This window comes from Pinus tabuliformis, chromosome 3_1 (genome assembly GCF_031772625.1).
Source record: "Pinus tabuliformis cultivar Carrire ecotype Pingquan chromosome 3_1, CPIR1, whole genome shotgun sequence".
Lineage (NCBI taxonomy): Eukaryota > Viridiplantae > Streptophyta > Pinopsida > Pinales > Pinaceae > Pinus > Pinus tabuliformis.
The window spans coordinates 54222603-54248019 of record NC_142301.1 but is presented as its reverse complement, the minus strand read 5'-3'; the positions used below and the strand labels follow the sequence as shown (position 1 = coordinate 54248019).

Sequence of the window (25417 nt, the reverse complement as noted above, 5' to 3'; positions counted from 1 at the left end):
ACAATATGCAACTAGGTTGAAAAAAAAACATTTACGCTGAATATATAAGTAGAATTGTAATTGGCGGACAGGAAAGAATATTTAAGGTAGCTCTAGGGTTCAGGTGAAGGCCCTGACATCTATTTGCACTTGCAGGAAAAAATATTTAACGTAGGTCTAGGGAGTTCAGGTGAAGAGCAGGACATCTATTTCTCTGAAAATATACAGAATACTTAAAAGAATATTCGGGGACTCCTCTCAAAACGAAACAGTGAAACTAGAATGACTACTATTCAAACTGAATGACCGGTCATCCTGGCGGACTTTGAATGAAGGAATAGTATGAAACTACAGGGGAGACAAAATAAAGTACAATCAGTTGACATGTACCTGGAGATCATTATCTAGATGGACGCAGGGGTTCAGGTGTAATTAGATGGAAAATCAATTATTCACAGGATTTGCGATGTATTTTGATGGATAAATTACTCGTTAAAATTTGTAGGAATTAGGAATAGAATCACCAAAACCATTGAAATTTACACGAACCTTCTTCTTTAATTTCTCAAAACCAGTAATAAAATGATCGAACCTACAAATTTGACGGACTGCTTGGTTTTGGAATTCCAACAATGATCGGACCCCATCTTACGATGGCGGCGGCCGCCCAATATCTTCCCTCACCGCGCTTCTCAACCCTTCCTTGAGCCACTCCACCTCCTACAAATTTCCAACCAAATCAGAAATACTGATCATACAAATATAATGACGACAGTAATGTCCAGAAATATAATGTATTTCTCTACTACTTACTTCATCTTGCAATTTGATGGTTGCACTCATTCGAAATTGCGGGAGTGATGGATCATGATGTATTGTGGAGGTGGCCGTAGAAATAAGAGGGATTCCCATTTCTTTTAGACGCTTCAGCAGCGCAATCATCAAATTAATGGTATTTGTAGGCCTCTCCACCACCACTACTATTTCCATTTCATCACAAGTAGTGGCAGCAGTACTGCCTCCTATCTTTGATACTTCAACTCTCACCACATTGTCGCTGATGACCTCAGTACTTGGGGAGCCCTGCTGTTGCATGGTAACTGCGCTGGTGCCCGCAACCTCTTGAGATTGAGGCGGTAGGAGCTTCTTCAATTCTGATTCCAACTGCTTGTTCCTCTCTCCAAGTTCTTCCGCACGAGACCTAAGACTCGTTAAATACTCCCTCGCATAGAACAACAAGGAAGCCTTGTCTTTCTGCAAATATATCAACGACAACAACTCATTTTTTGGACCTAAGTCTAACTAAAATTTAAGAGAACTGATGGCTATTGTATATATTTTTATTTACAGCTATAGAGATTAAATCCCCAAGTCAATGGATTTTCATAAAATTTCATTGCATTACAACAATAACTGTATTTTCTTGGAACGTACCTTTGGGGCTGAAGGAATGAATGAATGCAATGCCTCGAAGCTCTCCTTCAATTTCTCCCTCCTCCTACGCTCACCAATCATATGATGAAACTGTACTCCACTTGAAATTGTTGCCGCTGGTGGCCTGTAGCTCCCACAGATCGAGGTTTGTGATCCCGCTCTTTCTGCATGGATATTCCTCGGAATTGCTAGGCATCTCTTCAATCTGTACTGACCCTCAACCACAGGCGGGGACAGCACTTTTCTAGGCGGTCTCCACATGCCAAATGCGCTGAGCATCATGCTACTCGCGGACGAAGCGACATGGAAGCCACTGGCCTGACTGGTTTGCGGCGAAAGCAGTAGACCTGGGGTGCTAATTTGCTGAGAGAAACCTGGGTAAATTAGTGTCATCTCATGATCATGCCCACTGATCAAAAGGCCGGAAGAAGAAGGCAATTGCAACGTTTGCAGGTATGGATAAAACCCGCTAGCCAAATGCGCTGATGACGTAGAATATTGGTGAATATCCTGCGCTATATTGATTTGATCGTATGGAGACTTGGTAGGATATTGTAGATGTGAGACCATGGATGAACTCCCAGGGCTGTCAATGGAACCTGATAACAACGAGGAACAAAACGAAGTTGATATACTCGCCCCGGGTATGGGGACAGAAATATTTCTTGACGCAGTTACACTAGCCAGAAGGCTTCTGATTCGCAATTTATTCTGCTCATCACCTTGAACCTGCACGTGAAAGTTGAAACCATGAAATTAACAGAATGTAGACGACTGGTACTTACGCGAGGTGTAATATAATGTCTCACCAAATTTGTTGTTCCGAGCTCTACTACGCCGTTCCCGCAGGGAATGAATACTGCAGTCTATGAAATAACAAAATGTCAGGGTGAGCCGCGACAAGGAGTACCAATCGATGAACGAGAATCGATTAAGTGCATATTGCCACGTGTCCGAAACGGCCAAGGCGGTAGAAACACTCACCTGAATACCAGCGACCTCAATTCATGATACTAATTAGAGTGACAGAAATGATAAATTCGTATACAACAAAAGCGTTTTATATTGCACCAACAATTACAATTGAATATAAGCTGAAACAGACAACTAATTGTGTTACCCTGTAGAACTCCCCCTGGCTTTCGTCCGCGCTGAATTGGAGCTCATTTACTGTTAGCCAGATATATGACGGCTGATTCAACGCTAATCCTGGAACTCTGCATTGGACCATGCGTTCCACTGCGTTAAAATTCTTCCGTCATTCTCTATAATTCAGGGAAAAAAAAAATTATAGTTGTTTGTTATCAGTTGAGTGGAAATGACTTTTTTGTCGTTGCATATAAATGTTCTTCATCTAGGTTGGCTTTTTTCATTTGAATCCTATAATTTATAGATCAGAATATTGGAGAAATGCCTCAATTTCTAGAACTACAAGGTGAAAGAATGGAGTTCTCATCTTCATATATTCTTACTCCGTATAATTACTTCCAATGGAAGTCAAAAATTTTGCTTCACCTTAGAGGCAAAGGCTTGTATCAGATAGTTATGGATCCAAAAGTTGAACCAAATTCCTCCATTGAAAAATCCAAATACTTCAATAGGATGGACAAGGCTTTTTGTATTCTATTATTGTCCATATCTTCATCATTATGTTTCCATGTGGACACATGCAACACTTCGAATGAGCTCTGGACAACCTTGGATAATTTATTTGGAAAGCAGAATGAGGTGTGGGCTCATATTCTCGAAATGAGCTAAATTGCTTAGATCCAAATAGCTTTGAAAACATTCAAGACTTATTTACAAAATTCAAATCATTACTTCTTCAATTCCAGGATTGCAGGATTGATAAATCCAAATAGGAAGGTCAATTGGTCCTCTCTATTTTGTCTATATTAGGTCTTGAATATGTTGTTTTTGTTTATGCATTTCATACAGTTAGACTTGCAGTTGGAGATAAATGGAAAATTCCCAAACTTGATGCATTTATTGAGTGTCTCTTCCATGAGTAGGATAAGCTCATCAAGATGGGCTCATTAAAGTCCTCAAATGCAAATGCACTTTCCATGCATGAAAAAGGAAAGTCCAACTTGAAACCAAATCAACAATCCAAAGGCAAGAGATCCAAATCCAAAAATGGGAGGAAATCCAAAACCTCTAGATGTCTCTTCCAATTCCAAGGGTAAGAAGGGAAATAAAGGAAACTCCAAGTGTCCTTATTGTAACAGAGGTTATCATCCTAAATCCTTGTGCATGCAAAAGACAATTGATTTGATGGAAAAGACTCCTCAACAAAAAAATATTGGTCATCACATTCCAAAAAGTTCCAAGAAGAAGACAAAGGAAAAACCATTAGAAACAAGAGGTAATGGTCATGCTTTGATTGTTCTTCATTCTACATTGCAATAATGGATTATCGATTCATGAGCTTCACATCATATGGATTATTCAAAGAATTTTTTTTCTTCTCTACATGCATACTTGGGACCTCCTATTCTAATGGGGGATAATTATGCAGTTGAAGTAACTGGATAAGGAAGAGTAAAATTTGAAGATGGAAGTTTTGAGAATGTATTGCATATTCCAAGGCTTTCTGTTAATCTTCTTTTAGTGTATCGAATGACACACACATGCACCAGAAGGAAAGTGGAATTTACCCCGGATTCCATGATCATTTATGATATGAAAACCAACTTGAAGATTGAATCTGGTAAGGTAAATGATATATCTCGTCTATATACATTTTTTGATTTTGTTCCTTAGTCAGATTCTATTTTGCTACTTAGCATGCAAATGAAGAAAGTAGGATTTGGCACGAGAGATTTGGGCACTTGAATTTCAGATATAGGAAACAGTTTAGTAAGAAAGGGATGGTTAAAGGATTGTTGACCATTGAATTTTCAAATGGTGTGTTGTAATGGATGCTCTCTTGGAAATCATCCACAAGACAAGTTCGAGAAGGGGCATGCATGGAGAGTCTCTTCACCTTTGGAGCTTGTAAAAGTGATATCATGGGTCCATTTCTAGTACCTTAAATGAGAAAATAAATATATGTGTTGTCATTTATAGATGATTACACAAGGTTCACTTGGGTTTATTTCTTGAAACCTATGTTTGAAGTTTTTCACCATCTAAATCTTTTTAAAGTACATGTGGAAAATTAGTCTGGAAAATGCATCAAGATCCTCCACATAGACAATGGGAAGAAATATGTAAGCAAAGATATCCAAAATATTTGTAATGAAGATGGCATACAATTACAACATACAATTCCTTACACTCCATAGCAAAATGGGGTGGTTGAGTGGAAGAATAGATCTTTGAAATAGATGGCCAATTTCATGTTGGATGCAAGATCTCTTCCATCAAAATTGTGGGCTGAAGCTATCAATTGTGCCTCATACATCCCAAATAGATCTCCTCATAAATTTTTACTGTAAAAACACCTTTTGAGGCTTGGACTGGAATGCAACCTGAACTCAGTCATTTTCACATTTTCAGATCTTGAGCATGGGACTGCATTCCTACAGAGAAGAGAAATGCTTTGGAGCCTTAGAGTAAGGCATGCATTTTTTTTGGATATTTTGATGAATTCAAAGGGTATATATTGCTTGACATCAACACTGAAATGATTTTTATCGAAAGGAGTGTAACGCTTGAAGAAGATACTTTGCATGCACCACCAGATGAACCTGTTACAAAGTTCCCCTCACCACTAATTAATGAGTATGCATATGATATTTCATATCAAAATTTTGATCTAGATGAACTTTGCCTACGACACCTGTTAGATCACTAGTTATTGAACATCGAGATAAAATTTCCTCATGAAGTTCAGAAGATTATCGATCACCTTGAACACAAAAATGGCATAACATGAGTGATCTCTTAGATGATCCTTCCACTATACCTCAGTTTGAGGAAGCTCCACAAGCACTGCTAGCTATGGGGTCATGCATACCCATGCATGCTTATATGATGCATGCATCTAATCCATAAAATTATGCAGAAGTAGATGGGAATCCATAATGGGAAGAAAATATGGATGAGGAATACAAATCTGTCATTGAGAAATAGACTTGGGATCTAGTTCCTCTACCTTCCAATTGTAAACTTGTTATGTGCATGTGGGTTTATCGGACCAAGAAAGAAGCAGATGGCCAAGTTAGTCGATATAAGGCACGATTGATGGCAAAAGGTTTTCAGCAGGTACATGGTGTTAACTATGATGATACTTTTTCTCCAATGGAAAAAATGAATTCCATTCGGCTAACTCTCTCCGTTGCAGCAACAAGAGGATGGGAGGTGCATCATATGGATGTGAAGAATTCCTTTCTTCATAGTGATATAGAGGAGGAAATATACATGGATCAACCACAATGATATATGTAAAATTCATCTTTAGTATGAAAACTAAAGAAGTCTCTCTATGGCCTCAGGCAGACACTTAGAGTGTTGTATGTAAAAATGGATTCCTATTTTCTATCTCAAAATTTTGTATGCTGCAAATCAGATTCCAATTTTTATTTGTTAAAGAAAATTGACTCCTTGTTGATAATAGTACTCTACGTAGATGATGTTTTGATAACAGGTAGATCAACGTCTACCATTGTTGAGATTAAAAATGCATTGTATAAGTGGTTTTCTATGACAGATATGGGCTTGCTAAATTTCTTCCTTGGACTAGAGATCAATTAGAATGGTTCTAGGATTACCATTTCTCAACCAAAGTATGTTAGAGATATTTTGGCATGATTTCACGTGAGTGAATGCAAGACAACAACCACACCTTTCTTATCAGGGATAAAACTTGAGAATGAAAGAGACACACTGTTGGTTGATTACACATTGTACCGTCAGCTAATGGGGAGTCTTCTTTATCTCACTCACTCCCATCCTGATCTCTCATATGTCGTAGGAGCAGTTTCTAGATACATGTAGGAGCCACATGAGTTACACTGGAAAGATGTAAAGTGCATCCTTTGATATGTCTAGGGGACAGTCACCCATGGGATTCATTATGTAGCAAATTGTTCTTTGGATCTCATTGGGTTCACAGATTTAGATTGGGTTGGCAACAACCTTGATTGTAAGTTCACCTCCGATTATGTACTAAGTTTGGAATCCAACCCAATTTGTTGGTCAAGCAAGAAGCAGGCTACCATTGATTTACCATCAGCAAAGATTGAGTATAGAGTAGCAGCCAATGCCACTATTCAGGCTATTTGGCTACAACATTTCCATTCTGAGCTTTGTATCAGTTTCCATTTTCTGACTATCATATGGTGTGATAATCAAAGTATAATCAAGTTTTGTAGAGATCTAGTGCAACGACAACATACTAAACATATCAAGATCTACATGCACATAATTAGAGAACTAATTCATGATGGTATCATCGATCTGTAGTACTGTCTCGGTTCTGAGTAGACTGCTGACATCTTCACCAAGGCATTCACTAAGAAATGTTTCAATTTCTGCGAGATTGTCTCGGGGTGAAGGACATGACTTCCTAGCAATTGTCTTTTGTCTGCTTTTTGCATTATACTTTGAGAGTAAGCTTTCTTCCCACTGGGTTTTCCCTCTTTCCTCTTTTCATGCATTGTACATGGGTACCTAAAATGGCCTTATTGTCGGGACTCATTCATTTTGCATCACACTCACCTAAGTTATGCTTAAGGGGGGTGTTGGTGTACATGCACCAAGTTAGCCTTAATTAGCTTCAATTAAACTCTAGTTTTTACATGTGATGCACACTTAGTTAGCATTAGTTAAATCTATAGCTTATATGTGGTGTGCACTTGGATTTAGTTAGTGTTGTAATAGTTACAACTGATATGAACTTAAACAGGAATGTAACAAATTACAGATATACTCATGAATACAGAGATGCAACATAAAAACACTTCATTTCATTAACAGAAAAATATTGAACTATGCTTATAAAGAGAATGGAAATAAGATAGCTCGACGATGGTAGCTTATCTCTGAGAAGAGATGTGGCGACTACATACCTCTAAACTGAGTTACAATGAGGCTCAAGGGCCTTTTTATTATTGAACAATAAGAGAAAACCCTAACCCAAGGAGATGTAACACCGAGAGTTTATGGGCCCCGTTGGGGTTAGTTGGGTAGCCAACTTCCCGAGGTCGTAACTTGGTCATATTATCTCTATTTGACGTGTATGATACCTCATTGGAAAGATCTCTTCGAGGACTACAACTTCCGACACAATTACCCATATAATATCATACGAATTTTTCCAAGAAAACACCGTTTAGGGCCTCAAAATGTCTGTGGAAGTTTAGGAGCCAAAAGATTGCCAAAAATAGTAAACTGTGCTACAATTAAGGAAAATAAAAAACTGAAAGAAAAAATGGTGAGTGTCCAAGTAGAATAGGTAGGTGGCCACCAATATCCACCTGGATCAATCCCCCCCCTTAGAAATCAATGGTCCCCATTGCGTTGAATTCCTCCATGAGATGAGGAAACTTCTGCTGAACTTGGTCCCTAGTGAGCCATTTGCCTTGGTGTAGGAGTTGGTCTGCTTTGACAACTCGATATAGCTGTATCCTATGTTGCCAAGTGTTCTTAATTTGTGTGTCCATGATCTGATTAGTTGTGGCTTGTTCCATGTAGTCTGGGTTGAAATCTATTGGTGTGAGTTGTTTTGCAATGTCAGATGTGTCCAACAATGGTGGAAAGTATTGCTGAAGGTGATCTACATTGAATACTGGGTGCAGACCAAGGAACGGTGGGATGCTGAGCTCGAAGGCATTGTCCCCGACGACCTTGGTGATGGTGTATGGCCCATATCAGAGCGGGCAAAGCTTGTGGTGGGGTCCAACAAGGCGCTCCTTCTGCAAATGTAGCCAAACTTTGTCACCCACCTGGAATTTGTGTGGCACTCGACGCTGATCATGGCGCTGCTTGCACTTAGCATTGGATCTATCCAATATATCATGGACTTGTTGGCGGATGTGTTGAATGTGCTCAATGAAGCCATTAGCCTTTTCAGCTTCGGACTATACGTGAGCCAAATCTACCTGAGTGGCTGCAAATGGTATGGCCACATCAATGGGGCATAATGGTTGAAATCCCAGCCCTACCTGAAAGGGGCTGTGGCCTATTGAGCTGTGGAGAGCTCTGTTGTAGCTGTGTTGGACATAGGGGAGACTTTCATCCGATGTGCATGGATGCTTTGAGTTGTACATGTGTAAAATGTGTACGATCATCTTGTTGACAACCTCTGTTTAGCCATCAGTTTGAGGATGGAAAGCCGTGGACTTAGTGAGTTTTGTATCCATCATCGACCAGAGACTTGACCAAAATGCTCTTAGGAATCTGCTATCTCGATCTGAGATAATGGACTGTGGGATCCCTTAGTGTACCCACACTCGCTCAAAGAAGAGCTTAACGGTGGCCTCTGCTGTGATACTCTTCTTGCAGGCCGCCATGATGACCATCTTAGAGAATCCATTGAGGACCAAGAAAATGCAATTGTTGTCGTGCTTAGTAGAAGGAAGGCCCGACATATAATCCATGGAGACAAATTCCCAAGGCCGACTAGGAGTAGGCAGAGGAGTATATAGGCCCTGCTTATTGATGGTTGGTTTTGCAATGGCGCAGGATGTAATGTACTTCCCAACATCTCGACGAAGTTTTGGCTAATAAAAATACTTCTGCAATATTGCCACGGTTTTCTCTACTCCGAAATGTCCAGCGATACGACTGTAGTGCACCTCCCAAATCATCTTGGCACACTCACTTGAAGGAACACATATGTTTCCCAAGTGGCATAGCAGTGCATCTTGAAGGTGAAAATTTGGAACTTTCTTCCCTTCCAGGAGTGTCTGTTATATACTGTCAAATTCTGGATCGCTCTTGTAAAGAAGCAGCCACCCTGATGTTTCATGCCCACAGGAGTCGAGCATAGTGATTAGCGCCATGATCGGTGGTCGACTGAGGAAATTAGTGATATTATTGGTGTTTCCCTTCTTATACTTAATGTTCAAATGGAACTGTTGCAGATCGCTAGACCATTTCTGATGACAACCGTTCTGCAACTTCTCCTATTTTGGTATGAACTGTAGAGGCCAGTGGTCTATGTGGATGACCGTTTCCTTCCCCAGAATGTAATGCTTCCATTGATGGAAGGCCTGCACAATGGAATACATTTCTTTGTCGTAGGTGGGGTACTTTTAGACTGTGTCTGAAAGTGTCTCACTGGTAAGCCACTGGATTCCCATGTTGAGTAAGAACCGTACCAGCATAGTCGGAGGCACCTGTCTCAATCTCAAATGGTTGTTGCAGGTTTGGCAATATGAGCACTGGTATAGAATAGAGGCGATTCTTCAACTTGGAGAATGCCCACTGCTAGGTTTTCAACCAAAATAACTTGGCTTTCGCTCCGCCCTTGGTGACTTGAATTAAAGGCCAAGAGATATGAGAGAACCCCAACACGAACCTACGGTAGAAAATGGCAAGACCCAAAAAGCTACGGAGCTATGTTAGAGTGGTTGGGACTGGCCAATCCCGAATGACTTGTATCTTAGATGGGTCCACATGTACACCCTGATCATTAATGATGTACCCCAGATATTGAACCTGGGTCAGACCAAAGGTGCATTTCTCCAAGATAGCACACAACTTGTGTTGTCAAAGGGTTTGAAGGACCTGTTGAATATGGTGGAGGTGCTCTTCCCAACTCTGGTTGAAGATCAAGATGTCATCTAAATACATCACCATGAATGCATTGGTGAAGGGCCATAAGATGTCATCCAACAGTATCATGAAGGTTGTAGGGGCGTTCGTCAATCCGAACGGCATGACCAACCATTCAAAAAGGCTCTCCTTGGATTTGAAGGTAGTCTTCCACACATAAGAGGGTTAGATAGGCACCTGGTGATAACTTGATTTCAAGTCAATCTTGCTGAAATATTTGGCCCCCTTGAGCTATTCCAGAAGGTCATCAATCCGTAGGATTGGGTACCTATTCCAGACAATGATCTTGTTCAGCGCCTGATAGTCAATACATAGCCTCCAGGTCCCATCCTTTTTCTATACCAATACAATCAGGCTCCCATAGGGTGACAAGCTTGGCCTGATGTGCCCTTTCTGCAGTAGTTCTTGAATTTGCCTCTTGATCTCATCGTTCTCCAGAACAGAGCGTCGATAGATCAATCCATTGGGCAGCGGTGTGCCTGGGGTCAAATCGATGGAGTGCTTGACCTAACAGTGCCGAGGTACCCCTGTGGGTGAGGCGAAAATGTCCCTGTACTCCTCCACGACCTTGTCCATCTGTTGCTGCTGTGCAGAGGAGCCCTACCTGGAAGTTGTGGCCACAACCATCTTCTTGCCTTGGGGGCAAATAATAAGGAAAATGAATTTCATGGTCTGGGAAATGATCTTACTACATTTCTTTGTAGTGATCAAAGAGATGGCGTTAGGCGGGGCTACCTCCGATATCCTGTACAACTTATTAGCCAAAGTAATAATCACAGAGCGAGGTATAGACTCATATACAACATGTTGCTTCTACAAGTATGGTTGTCCTAAAAATCCATCATAAACTTCAAGAGGAGCAACGTCACACAATATCCGTGAAGGGATTGATGCTATAGGGAAGGCGACACTGCTGGCTGATGCGAAGATCTCGTCCTTGGTGAAGCCACCTAATGGTGTACGAATGTGGATGTGTTGTAGTCTTTAGGCCCAACCTCTTCACAAATTCTGCTAAAATGAGGTTCTTTTGGCTCCTGCTCTCGACAATGAACTGCAGTGGAGAACCCTTCACCCACATCTATGAGTGGAAGAGGAGTTCCTCCTCCTCTAGATCTTCAGGCTCAATTTTCTGAATCTTTGTGGTGGTCATGGTGGCATTGGGCTCCGCATCAATGATCTGCTTCCCTTTTTCAGTCCCCTTATTGAGTTCTAATTTAGAGTCAGAACCTGCATCTGATTTTGAAGCCTTCAGCTCAGCCACCAGTGACTTCTTGGCAAGATACTCACTTATATTGTGAGTGAAGCTCTTATGGAACTCACACCATTTGCCCGTATCCTTCTTCATCTTCATGGTGTTTTTCTTTACTTGTGGCTTTAGTGGGTTGTCCTGGGTAGCCCTGCCTTGGCTTGGTCCCTTGTTATGTGGTTTGTGGGCGCCTTTTCCTTGCTTTGGATTCGCAGATCCAAAGTCCTGATACTTCTGTCTAAACTTCTGCTCAATCTTTACACTGTACCGATACGCTGTGCTAAGCGAGGAAATGTCTAGGAACTCCATCTCGTCCTGGATGTACTTGAGTAGACAGCCGCGGTACTTGAGCACCAAATTCCACTCAGTATCCTTGATACCCAACTTCATGCGAAGGATATGGAAAGTATTTGTGAGCTCTGACACATATTGGTCCCTTCCCTATCGTAACATGGTCCACTTTATGTATTTATCTTCATAGCTCCCAACAAGAGAATATTGTTCCTTGATGGCGTCTCGGAAAGAATTCTAAGTGGGTTCAGCTGAAAACAACAAGGGTTCACTCTCGTCCTTTTGTTCACATTAGTTTTCCCACGAGTCCTTGACATTTGGGGTGGCTTTGAGAAGTGAAAACGTAATCTTTCCCTAATTGGAAAAGTCATGAATTGAAAAATACCCTTCCAATAGATTTGACCATTTATCTATGATGTCTACATCTATGAGGCCTTCGAATATGGGAATATCGAAGTTAACTTGTACCTTAAAAGGAGTGGCTGCTGGATGAAGATGCATCACCTGTGGGTAGTCATTGAAGGATCTGGGAAAATTTATCCATCATCGCGTCCCTCTGTCACTTGAGGGCTTCTTCGAGCAACATTTTGAAAGGATCTCCTACCCCCTCATCTTTCTTTTCTTCTGCCATGGGAGGTCGTCGAGTTTTGCGAGGCTGATCCTGCAATGGTTCAACCAGATCGAGCCCTAACTCCTTATACCCTGACCTCATTGGGGACATGCAAAGAAAAATAGAGAAAGAGCAGACCGCTCTGATACCACTGATCTGAACTTAAACAAGAACGCAACAACTTACAAATATACTCATAAACACATAGATGCAACAAAAAAACACTTCATTTCATTAATAGAAAAATACTGAACTATGCTTACAAACATAATGGAAATAAGATAGCTAGGCGATGGTAGCTTATCTCTGAGAAGAGATGTGGTGGCTACATGCCTCTGAACTAAGTTAAAATGAGGCTCAAGGGCCTTTTTATTATTGAACAATAAGAGAAAACCCTAAACAACCAAAACCCTAACCCAAGGAGATGTAACACCAAGATTTTATGGGCCCCGTTGGGGTTAGTTGGGTAGCCAACTTCTCGGGGTTTTAACTTGGTCATATTATCTCCGTTTGAGGCATATGATACCTCGTTGGAAATATCTCTTTGAGGACTACGTAATTAGTGGAGGAGTTTTTCCAAAAAAATGTCGTTTAGGGCCTAAAAAAGGCTCCAGAAGTTTAGGACCCAAAAAACTGCCAAAAATAGTAAACTGTGCTATAATTAAGGAAACTGAAAGACTGAAAGAAACAATGGTGAGGGTCCAAGTGGAATAGGTGGGTGGCCACCAATATCCACCTAGATAAACAACCACCCTCCAAAATTTTTCCTATGCTTTGATTTTGGAGCCTTCCTTTCTGTTGACATGAGCTTACCTTTGACTGTCGTCAAGTATTCATGTTTTGACTGAGACTTATCCCTTTCATATGTGCTTGTGCTTACTTGTTTTTACACTTAGTTGATATTTCTAAGTCACAAGAAAACCTCCTGACTTGGCCTTACAAAAGCTCTAGGTTTTCCTCCAGAAACTATGCAATCCATGGGGACAAGCTAGCCTTGATGGCTGGGATTGCACAATCCAGAGTAGTAGTTCCTCCTTGAGCTCAAAAACTACACAGTCATGGAAGGCAATCCAAAACTGAGCCCAGAAACTGCGCAATCCATCATTGAGATCAGAAACTGCGCAGTGCACTGAGTCAGAAATTTGTTGAGTTCCCCAGAATTGTGCAATCTTTCCTAACAATGTGTATGACAAGTTTCCAGAAAAAGCAGAAAATAAAAAAAGAAGAAAGAAATCCCTAGAAAGTAGGGATCATTATTAGTTTCCCAAAGGTGGCGCTATCTCTATTTTTAGAAATTTCCACCGAGTGTCGTTTTTTTCCTTGATTTTAAGCATGCATGTCATAAACCCTAATTTGCTCAAATCTATTTAATGAACGCCTCTAGAGCACATTTTTACATTCGATCTTGGAGATATAGCATTCCTAAGGAGATCAAGGAACCTTAAGTGGAGTTGTTGTCACTTTTCCGGGTGAGTTTCGCTTTTGTCAATTTTTTTGTCACTTTTAGTCGTTTCACTTGTTTCTCGTCATGGTTGCTAGCATTTTAACTTGTATTAGCTTGTAGAAGTGTTGTTTCAATTTTTCGTTTTCCTTTCATAAGTGTCACATTGATTTTCTTGTTTTTGCACACCAGTGATCGTTGTTGTGGAGACACTCCTCACACATTTGTTTTTCCTTCCATTTGTTAATTTTCTACACTTTATTTAATTTGATTCATCGATACTTAGTTAGATATGAACTTAAATCGCATCATCACCTAGATCTGCTTGTTTCCCACACTTGCACTAGGCAGATCCACACTTTCCTTGGCCAGTTCTCACAGAGCCCAATTGGGCATTGCGCAATCCAAAAGCACAAGCTGAGGCTTGGTCTCTAGGATTGCGTAGTGCATAGTACATGCTAGCCCAACTGCATATTGTACAGTTCCAGAGATTAGTCTACCCCTTGGCCACTGAGACTATGAAATGAACAGTCTGTCCCAGTCAATGCCCAAGCTGGGACTACACATTGCACAGTCTCAAGCCTCAGGTTTTCCCTTGGTTGTTGAGACTGTGCAATGCACAATTTTCACTTCTAGTCCCCCTCACATGCCCAAGATAATTGCATAATTTTTCTCACCAGTGCACCGGTTTGCTGTTTGATCTTGTTGTGAAGATAGATTTGCAAAAATGCTAATGTTTGCTTTCCATGGGAGTCTTTTATGTTCCATAGGTACCACATTTATTGATCACTTCACTTTAGTAGTCACTGTTACCATGGCACCTAAGAGAACTGCTTCAAAAGTCACCACTGATGGCTGTACCTGGGAAGCAGTTGATTAAATGTGAGTAAAATTTCTAGTATGTGTGGACACTCAATTGTACTTAGAAAAAGATTCAGATCTTACATGGAAGAAAGTTAATGAAGCTTTTTCAACAAAGGAATTCCTAACAGATCTAGAGGATTGACATGTATATATTGATTTCTAGAGATCAGGGCTACACATGGTTGCATGCATATATCCAACCTTCCCATGTGCAGATGTAATCATTTGGATTGTCTCACATATTGATGTGAATACCATGACTTTGAGCAGTTCCAGTGGACAAAGGCTTGCTACTTTTCTAGCAGTAGATTATTGATGCATGTATCATTTTCCTGAGCTAGAAGCATGCATGGATTCACTCTTCTATGCCACCAACATATATGTGGTCACAAGGGATGTTGTTAAGTGCTGGGTGAAGGAGCCATCAAAGTTTCGACAACCACCCACCAACACATATAAGACAAGGTCTCTCAGGATGGCCTATTATATGTTGATCATCTTAGCTCGTAGAATCCATGACCAATAGTACACAGAGACCTTTCGGGAAGGGTGGGTAGTCCTTCTGAACCAGATTGTGAACAATGGGAAGCCACTCAACTGGTCATTTTTGTTGGTCAATAGTTAAGGATCCATGTAGGCAATGCCCTGAATCCTCCAAGGGCGAGCATATGATATTCTATATGTCTGCATATTTGGTGGATGCAATCTGTGAACATAATGCATTCCCTAGTATGAACTAGGCTTTGTCACGTCGAGAACTTGCCTTGAATATCCACTACAAGCTTCTTTGGGATTGCAGCCATCGAGGGGTTATGGAGAATCTAACTGACCACTTCCTCATTCTACTATATAGGACGATCTTTGGGGAGGAACCACCTTGCATGTCGCCTGTGGAAATGGAGGCAATATCAGAGATAGTAGATTGGTTTTCCTCACCAGGTGGTACCTTCCTTAGAGTCTTCGACAGAGAGAAGCCAGCCCATGTTTTGCCAAGGTATTCCACTGATAAGCTTGTCATGCAAGAAGTTTCGTATCATCTCGCTATAGGGTTAGCAACCGCTTTGCATAGGAAGAAGAAAGATCCTTGACTAACTCTTCCTATGCAAATTTTATTGTACGAGATAAAGAACCTGAAAGTCACAGACATTGAATGAAAGGCGATAAAAAAGTTTGCATTCAATACTCAAGACTTTATTGCATATGATCCCTGTGGTATTTTCAAGAACCACTGTGCAAGAATTCAATTTTAATGGCTCAGTAGGACATTTCACTGGCAAGAGGATCCATGGAAGAATTGCTATAATTCCTCTAGACCGTGAAATATGGTCAGTATAGAAGGAACTTCACAGGACACTCCATAGAAGGAAGAAACTCCATAAGCAGTGACAATAGAAAGGAGAAACCTCGTGCTGGATAAAGGAAAGATAAAGGTTGTTGACAGCCAAGGGGGAGAAAGAAGCCGAAAGATGAAAGTGGATCCAGTGGTTATGAAAGTGACTTTCGCGATTGAGGAAACAAGGAAACAAAGAATTCAGAAAGAAGAACGAAGAAAGAGGGAAGAGCAACAAACGACATTGGAGGAAGAAAAGTAGAAGTAAGAACAAGGAGAGAAGAAAAAGCACGAGGAAGAAGAAAGGCAATGCGCAATAGTATAAGAAACAATGCAAACACAAGATAAATAGCAAGAACAAAGCCAACCACTAGTAGAGGAGGAGGGTGGAAAGATGTAGGATCAAGATCTTGCTTAGTAGATTGAGAAAATGATAGAGATCGATGATATGAAGGCAGGACTAGAGCCGCATAATCAAGATGTCCACCCGATGGCTAGCACAAACTAGGTCACTATTCAGTTTCCACCAATTCTGACAATAGATTCAGCTCTAGGCGAGGAAGGGTAAGTTATTCCTCTTGACGATGATCTGGTTATGGACATGTAAAATCTGTCGTATGATGAATTCCATAAGAATATTGTACAAGCACGTAAGAAGCATTTTCCAGATGATCTTGCATCTCCTGCTTTTATGAGAGAAAGGGTAGTTGTGGATGACACCAGGAGAGATCCCAAAGCCATTGCCTCAACCAACTTGGCCTTCATAGGTGCAACAAAGTCGAACACTCAGTGTTTGATCGCTGAGAATAAGCAACTGGCAAAGAAATTGCAGGCTGCCACGTAAGAGGTTGAACAACTCCATGCAACATCTCAGAATGCAGCTTCCACATAGGTCCACTTAGAGGAAATGAAAGTATCAATACTTCATGAAGTCTCGGCACTTGGAGATACCATCCGAGATATATATGAGGAGCTAGTCACCATACATAAGGTAATTGTCCACTTGTTTGGCTTGCAGCAGTAGTGTAAATAATTTGTCAAAACTCTCAAAAATGTGCATGCTGTAATCGTTTCGTGCATGAATGGACAATGTGATACAAAGGGGCATTGCTTGAATTGGGTAAGAAGATGAAATCACAGGTAAAGCTAGATAAAGAAAGAGTGAAGATGTTGATCTAGAAAAAAAAGCAACTCGCCTCATTCATTGGTAACATTCAAGCCTCATATGCAGGGATATACAACAACTTGGATTCCTTGGTGAAGACCCACAAGATCCTATCAGTTGGCTCACTCACTGAAGCCAAACACAAGAACCAGGTCAGAAAGGAGGTAGAGGAATACTTAGAGTAGTTGAGACAGATTGCCACCAAGGAGGACTTGGAGGTGAACAGACAGAACATGCACAACTACATTGGTGGTCCTATCCAAGTGCGTACAATGTTGATCATGATTCGGAGGGAAGTAGATACTGGTTCCAAAAAATTCTATCCAGATGCAATGGAGGCTAGAGTTTGCTTCCATCCAGACATCATCACATAGTTCGGGGATGTCATCACACGATACCAGGCTTGGCACCGCTACCTGACCGACAAGCATCAAGTGGAAGTTTCTGAGCTAGGGTTTCTCCAAACTCAAGCATCATAGTGTTTTGTCTTGTTAGGTTGTCAAGTTGTCTCTACCCTATTTTGTTTTATATGGGTATGAGTGTAAAATGTAATATTATTTGTAATTAATTGTAAAGTGGAATTCCAAGTGTCAATATTGGAATGTGAAGAGTCATGATGTAATGTAATGAGTTATTTTGTAAAGAAGTTGAAGAGTCATGAGGGTAGTCCAAAGGTCACAAAGGGGAGTTGAAGAGTCACCCCCTCTTGTTATAAATAGAACCTCATAGCTCACGTAAAGGCCTTTTGGTAGACAAGATTTTGGCTAGGCTTAGGCTTAGGAAGAACTTGGAAGTTTTGTGAGAGCCTTGGATTCTCCATAGCATAGAGGGAGTATACTTATTTGGAGGAGAAGGTGTTGTTGACTTCATGTTCCACTATTGGGGCTAGTGGTTCGTCAATGGTGTATGTATGATTGGAACTTTCAATTTTAATAAAATCTCAGAGCTGGCACGCTTTCATGCATATGTTGTGAATATAATATGACTATTCTTGTTGTATTTGCAATGTATGTTATTCAACTTACGCTTATGCTTATGAACTATTTCGTTTGCATTTGCATGAATCTTGTTGAATGTGTGTTGTTGTATTAATTTGTCACTGTTAACTTGTGGACTATTCTACATATTATCTTGTGATGTCACTATGATCATGTTATGAAACCAGCTCACAAAAATATAGAAAAGATAGATGAATGCCTTAGAAATAAGCCTCTTCGAGGGGGAAACCCCTTTTACATTACACAAATGAACAATTCTTAGATGATACAAATGACAAGACTTCCTTTCTATATATATGAGTCTAAGGGGTCATAATATAATTAGAGCCGACATAACAATAATAATGTAAGGGCACAATAATAACAATAGTGGGCTTCTATGGGGCACATTAATAACAATATGGGGACTACATGGGCACAAAAATATAATAAGGGGGTTGTACTAATAACAATAAGGGGTTATACTAGTAGTATAGGGACCTAACATGCCCCTCTCCTTCAAAAAGTGTTGTCCTCAACACTTGATTAGTTCTTGGTGCTTCTGTATAAATTCTTGTCTTCCCATGTGGACTCTTTAGTGGGTAAATTCTTCCACTTGATGAGATACTCTGAAATTGATCTATTTCATAGCTATCGATTTCTTGGTTCTGTGACTGCTTCAGGTTCCAATATGATTTTTCCTTCTCAAGTTCTCGCAATACTGTTTGAACTGGGACCTTTTGTAACTTTTGAATGAGTTCCCACTCCTTTGGGCATATGGATATCTGTAAGGCCTGATGTTTGGAGGAACACTTCCTAGAATCAAATGAATAGCATGATCATGATCACGAATAGGTGGGAGGCCTTTGGGAGTGTCAAATACCTTGGAATGATTTTCCAAAACATTTTGGAGATCTGGAGAAATACATGATTTCGATGTGGGATACTCTAGTGAACATATTGTGCAATTACGCCCCATTGTTCTTTATTTAGAAACTTTGTCATGCTGTTAGAGTTTATTATCTTTCTTGATTTCCCTTCGATACCCCTCAATTCAACTTCCTTTCCTTCCCAAAAAAAATTCAAGAAAAGTTCTTGAAAATTAAAAGCTATCGTACCCAAAGATTGTAGCCATTGGACTCCTAGTAAAACATCAACACCACCCATTGGAATGGAAAGCATTGGGCTATTCAATATATATTCTCCCATGGATAGCTTGATATTATGACACTTTCCAGAGAAATTTATGGTTCCTCCACTTGCAACCATCACTTAACACTCTGGTGCTGGATATAGGAAGCAATTCAATTCCTTGGCTATCTTACAATGAATAAAATTATGGGTACTGCCCGAATAAATCAACACTATTACCTTTTTCTTCTTGATATGTCCTTCTATCTTGATAGTTTGAGGAGTGGTAATTTCTTCCAATGCATTACAAGATATGGTCAGATTCATTTCTTGATGCTCGATGTGATCTTTTACTTCTTGAACATTTTTCTTCTTGATATGTCCTTCTATATCGATAGTTTGAGGAGTGGTAATTCCAGCCAATGCATTACAAGATATGATCGGATTCATTTCTTCTTTCTCAATGTGATCTTTCACTTCTTGAACCTTTTTCTTCTTGATATGTCCTTCTATCTTGAGAGTTTGAGGAGTGGTAATTCTTTCTAATGCTTTACAAGATATGGTCGGATTCATTTCTTCTTTCTCTCGGGTGGGTTCTTGGTGTATATCCTCTTCTTGACGTTTCTTGATCCTTTTCTTCCTTCTCTTCATAATCTATGTAACATAATTTCTTTTGAGCACACTTATGACCTTTAGTGTATTTGCTATCACAATTGTAACAAAGCCCTTTTTCTCTTTTTTCTTCCAATTGTTGTGGTGTAAACCTTGTAGGTTGTGGAAGGCTAGGAGAAAAAACACTTCCATAATTATAGTCGTGAGTGGTGGGATTCCTTGTTTCCATAATTTCGCTTTCAATTTTTCTTGCCAACCTGAATGCCTTCTCTAATGAATCAGGTTCCCAAAGACGAACCTCATGTTGAATGTTATCCTTTAAAGTCCCTATGAAGACATCAACCATTTTCTTCTCTGGAATATCATTTACCCTTATATTCAATTTTTGGAAGTCCTCAATGTGCTCTACCATTGAACCCTTTTGTTTGAGATTTATCAATTGGCTAAAGAAGGTGTTCCTCTTTGTATCCTCATAATGTGCTATCATTTCCTCCGTGAAAATTGACCACGTGACAAGTGATTTACGAGAACAAAGCCCTTTATACCATAAAAATTGATTCAGTTCTAAATAATTAGATGCAATATATACCTTTTGTAACAGTGGTACATCATATAGATCAAAATATTTCTCCATCTGTAGTATCCAATTTACCGGATCCTTGCCATCAAACTTCCTCATCTTGCTTTTTCTTGATTTTAGGAGCTCGATCTTGAAATGACTGTAACTTTGTACTTTCGAATCTTTAAGTTCTGAAATTACGACCTGCAGTAGCCCTCTGCGTCCTCTTTCCAATGCCACCCGTCTGATCAAAATTGGATTCTCCAATAAATATTTATGCACAATCTTCCAAGATAACCTGATTATATACCTTTTCAAAGGAGTGAACTTGTACAAAGTTCCACGTGTCACTTTTTCGACCTATGGACCTGAAATTGATACATAGAAATCTACAAGACATCCTCTTTTTGTAACTTCTTACGAAACTGCAATTTGATTCTCAGACAGAAAGTTATGACGATTTTCTCAAGGTCACCTGTTTGGGATGTAATTCGGGAGCCTGCAGAAACCCTAAATTTCTTGGACTGTATCTCCGCAAATATAGTGAAAAAAGATTTAAAATTAGGACCCAAGCTTCAACAAGTTTTCGGCTCAAATGGGTTTTAATTTCATAGTCTAAAACTTTGTAGAAAAATAATTATAACTAAAATTCCACGATGACTTGTTTGAGATGGAATTCTGGAGCTTGCAAAACACCCTAACTTCCTCAGAACATATCTCTAAAAATATAGTGAGACCAGATCTGAAATTCGAACGTGAGCTTCAGTGTGATTTCGGCTCAAATGGGTTTTTTGGTAAGCATCTGAAACATCGCAGAAAAAATGTTATAGCGAAAATATCACAATGACTTGTTTGGAGCAGCAAAACCCTAGAATCCAAAGCTCTAATACCAATTGTTATGAAACCAGCTCACAAAAAGCTAGAAAAGATAGATGAACGCCTTAGAAATGAGCCTCTTCAAGGGGGAAACCTCCTTTACATTACACAAATTAACAATTCTTAGATGATACAAATGACAGGACCTCCTTTCTATATATAGGAGTCTAAGGGGTCATAATATAATCAGAGCCAGCATAACAATAAAAATGTAAAGGCATAATAATAACAATAGTGGGCTTCTATGGGGCACAATAATAACAATATGGGACTACATGGGCACAAAAATATAATAAGGGGGTTGTACTAATAACAATAAGGGGTTACACTAGTAGTATAGGGACCTAACAACTCATGTGTTCATTTCAAGCTACATACTATTACAAGATTTTAAGGGGCTCACTTCCTTTTCACTTCATGTGTTGGAACCACCATGCATCACACTTGACCTTCCGTAGGGTCACACACTTGCTCTCACCAAAGTCACCGTGCACCACTCTATGCGTTTTCATAACCAAGGCATATCATTAACACCCCACTATTGGGACTCCTACTCCTAACGGTGTGAGGTCTAGTTGGGACTTCATATCGGGGAGATCCCATGAATGTTGGCGGGTCCAGCATCGTCAACATTTCTGGTGCTAGAAGGAGGGCCAGATGACAAGTTGAGCCCATGAAGTCTGTTTGAATTTTCCGCACTCATTAATGGCTTCTTCCCATATCTTAGCCCCGACATGTTTCTCTAAAACCTCAAAATTAAAAGTGCCAGTGGAGATCATTAAGGACTTTTCAAATATTAAATTCAATGGTGAGGGTGAAACAACCTTCTTTAAGCATGTCACTTGTTTTCTTGAATTTTGCACAAAGCATAATATTCATTGCAAGGAGGTTGCTTGTAGGTTATTCAGTCTTATGTTATAAGGGCTCGTAAGGGAATGGGCTTACACACTGCATGTTGCTTCCATACACTCTTTCGAAGATCTTGCCACATATCTTTTCCACACCTTTTATAGGTATGATTATAAATCTGTGTTCAAGAAAATATGTGATTGCGAAAAGCGCTTGATGAATCTATTGATGATTTTCACGATCATTTCATTCATTTTTGCTTTGAATTTATAAAGATCTGGACAAATATCAATCTTTCGAAAGTATCCCAACATACCGAGGTATTAGAGCTTCAAAATCTACGACGAAAGAAGTTGTTGTTGCGAGTGACTCTCTGTCTCTTTATAATCAAAGAACTCCAGTTCTGCAGGTTGAGGTGGGGGAACTTGAGAATTCATCCTTTGATTTACCAACATCTTCTTCCACCTTACATATTGAGAATTCCGATGGAAGTTTGGATTACGAATCTGATGTTCGAAATGAAGTGTTATCTCCTCATTCTCCATCCTTTGGTTCCTTTGGTCCTCCTGATTGTGTTTTTTTGTGTTCACCCATTTCAAATATTTCTTTGGATGTTCATTAGGATCAAGTTCTGGATGCAATTGTTGTTTCATAGAAAAATTTCAATATCATTACGATGACTATGTATGGGAGTCCACATCCAAACAATAATTTGCGATGAAGGTTGATTTTTCTCCTTTCGTACCTCTCCCTCAATATCCTGACATTTTAAATGATTTTGTTGTTCCTGTTGAATCTTGCGGAAAATTAGTTTCTAATGATATTATTGCTTTTTATCATTTCAAAACTCATGGAATGTCAATTTTTTATCCAAATGCAGAGAGGGAAATTTTTCTCTTTTAAATCTCCCCAATCTATCATCTCATCATTTTGAAAAATTAGAGGGTGAAATTTATTGTTTTCCATCTTCCTCTCTTTATGATTTGTCAGATCATGAGGATGCCTAAGTTTTTTATCTTGAACTTCTTATTGTGGTTGTCGTGATCTTTTCAATCATTCATCTGATCATGATTATGATTTTTCCGTTGTTGATTTTTTTAAGCCACTGGTCTTTGATGATCTACCTTATGATGGTTTGGAACTTCCGCAAGCTATCTAGGCACTTCAGCCCGAGCTGATGGTTATGTCAGGTTATCACATTCTTGAGATCAGTGCCAATTCCGATCAGAATAATGTGTACCTTTCAAGGCTCCTCATCACTCTGCCGCACACATTGAAAATTAATCTCTCTTGCATTTTTCATATCCTCCATTTGCATTACACGATCTTATCACTCAGTCATTGGAGTCATACCTAGCGAGAATAGTTGCAAAACACAAATTTTCTTCTTTCTTTATGTTCGCCCATTTCTACAGTTCAAAAGTTTGTTGTTGCATATGTTCAAGTCGCAGTGTGTCTAAACACCATAATGCATCTTCATATTGTCTTCCGTGCGCATTTCTTTCATAATTTTCTACATGCATTTTCAAACTTTGAACATTTTGGTATGTATTGTCTTATCTTTCTTTTTTATGTTTATTATTGAATATATTTCTTGATATGAATTCCCTCACGTACATAGGCTGGCCAATGCACCGATGGCTACACTAGAAGTTTCATTTTACGTGAGTCTGGATTATTCTCTTATTAGATTAGGAGTAGGAGTAGTTGTTTGTTTTCTTTCATGTTTTGACTTGTTTTGTTTTCTTTGATTTTCTATCCACTTCGCTCTTTTATTTTTTTTATTTTCTTTTGGTTGTAAAATAGCTTCCACGTGAAACCATGTTTGGTTTCCGAAGAAAGCATGGTGAAGTTCACGAGGAAGTTGTGCTATTGACAACATTTGGTTATTTGTTTATTCCCTCTCTTTGCGTGAGTCTTGCATTCTTTTAGTCGATGAAACTTTGATGGAAAATATGTTCCTTTTAGAGAAAACCATAGTGGAATCACGATGCTTGAACCTATAACTAGTGCCGCATACTCTAATCAGTCTTTTATTTTTGATTAATCCTTATCAGTTAAGTCTAGTAGAGTAAGGAGGGGAGGAAAACCTTAACAAGTTTGTCAGAGGTATAAATTAATATGCTTCTATGAAGGGACAACCTCTTCTGCTCTGAATAAGTCAGGATCCCTCTTCCGCCTCGTTAAATAAATAAGATCATATGCACAATTCTATGAACAAAATGAAAAAAATAAAATAAAGGAAAAAGAAGAGAAAGGCTTCCTGCGCAAAGAGGTGAAGCAAGAAACTCTGCTAGGGTACTTTCCAGGCTCATTGGAAGCAAAGCAATGTTTGTTTTCTTGAAGTGACTCCGCCAGGGTACTATCCAGGCCTGCTGGCAGTGGAGCAACACTAGAGATGAAAACTATGATTCTAACATTTCTTTTCACTTATGCATCTATATACTCCTCATCTCCAATTGAAACAACTTAGTCTGACTTGGCTTGGTTTAGTATGTTGTCGATGAAGATAATGGTAAGAACTATATATTCAACGCAAGCGAAGTGAAGAAGCTATGGTGATCAATGAACTGAACAATAATTCTGGAAGAGTTAGATCTACTTTGCATAGAAAAGATTATACAGATAACTAGAGTTCTACTAGTGTGTCACTAAGTGTTGTAGCGGCTACAACAACCCTCCAAAATGTTGCATATGCTTTGATTTTAGAGCCTTCCTTTCTGTTGACATGAGCTAATATTTGATTGTTGTCAAGTATATATTTTTTGATTGAGATTTACCCCTTTCATCCGTGCTTATGTTTGCTTGTTTTTACACTTAGCTGATCTTTGTAAGTCACAAGATAACCTCTTAACTTGGCCTTACAATAGATCTGGGCTTGCCTCCAAAAACTGTCCAATCCATGAGGGAAAACCAACCTTGATGATTGGGATTGGGCAATCCAAACTGGAAATTATGCCTTGATATTAGAAACTGTGTAGTCATGGAAGGAATCTGAACACTGATCCCATAAACTGCGCAATCCATCACTGAGCTCAGAAACTACATAGTGCACTAAGGCAAAAATTTGCCTAGTTCCCCAGAATTGCACAATCTGTCCCGACACTGTGCATGAAAAGTTTCTTGAAAAAGTAGAAAAAAATAAAAGCAAAAAGAAATCCCTAGAAAGTAGGGGTTTATCATTAGTTTCCTGAAGGTGGTACTTTCTCTATTTTTAGAAATTTCCGCCAAGTGTCGGTTTTTCCTTGATTTTAGGCATGCATGTCATAAACCTTAATTCACTAAAATCTATTTAATGGATGCCTCTAGAGTTCATTTGTACATTTGAT

General features: G+C 39.5%; 1 protein-coding gene across 1 annotated transcript in view; it reads right to left on the bottom strand.

Annotated features, from left to right (window-relative positions):
* Nucleotides 1-627: 627 nt before the first annotated feature.
* The window catches only part of LOC149185737 (transcription factor TT8-like), a 61514-nt gene continuing 36724 nt past the window's right edge, over nucleotides 628-25417 (bottom strand). The window contains exons 3-7 of the mRNA XM_089409129.1: nucleotides 2519-2630; nucleotides 2223-2279; nucleotides 1414-2142; nucleotides 793-1233; nucleotides 628-699 (exon numbers count right to left, since the gene is read on the bottom strand). Of these exons, the coding sequence (XP_089265255.1) occupies nucleotides 628-699; nucleotides 793-1233; nucleotides 1414-2142; nucleotides 2223-2279; nucleotides 2519-2630 (1411 nt within the window). The remainder of the gene's footprint in view (nucleotides 700-792; nucleotides 1234-1413; nucleotides 2143-2222; nucleotides 2280-2518; nucleotides 2631-25417) is intronic.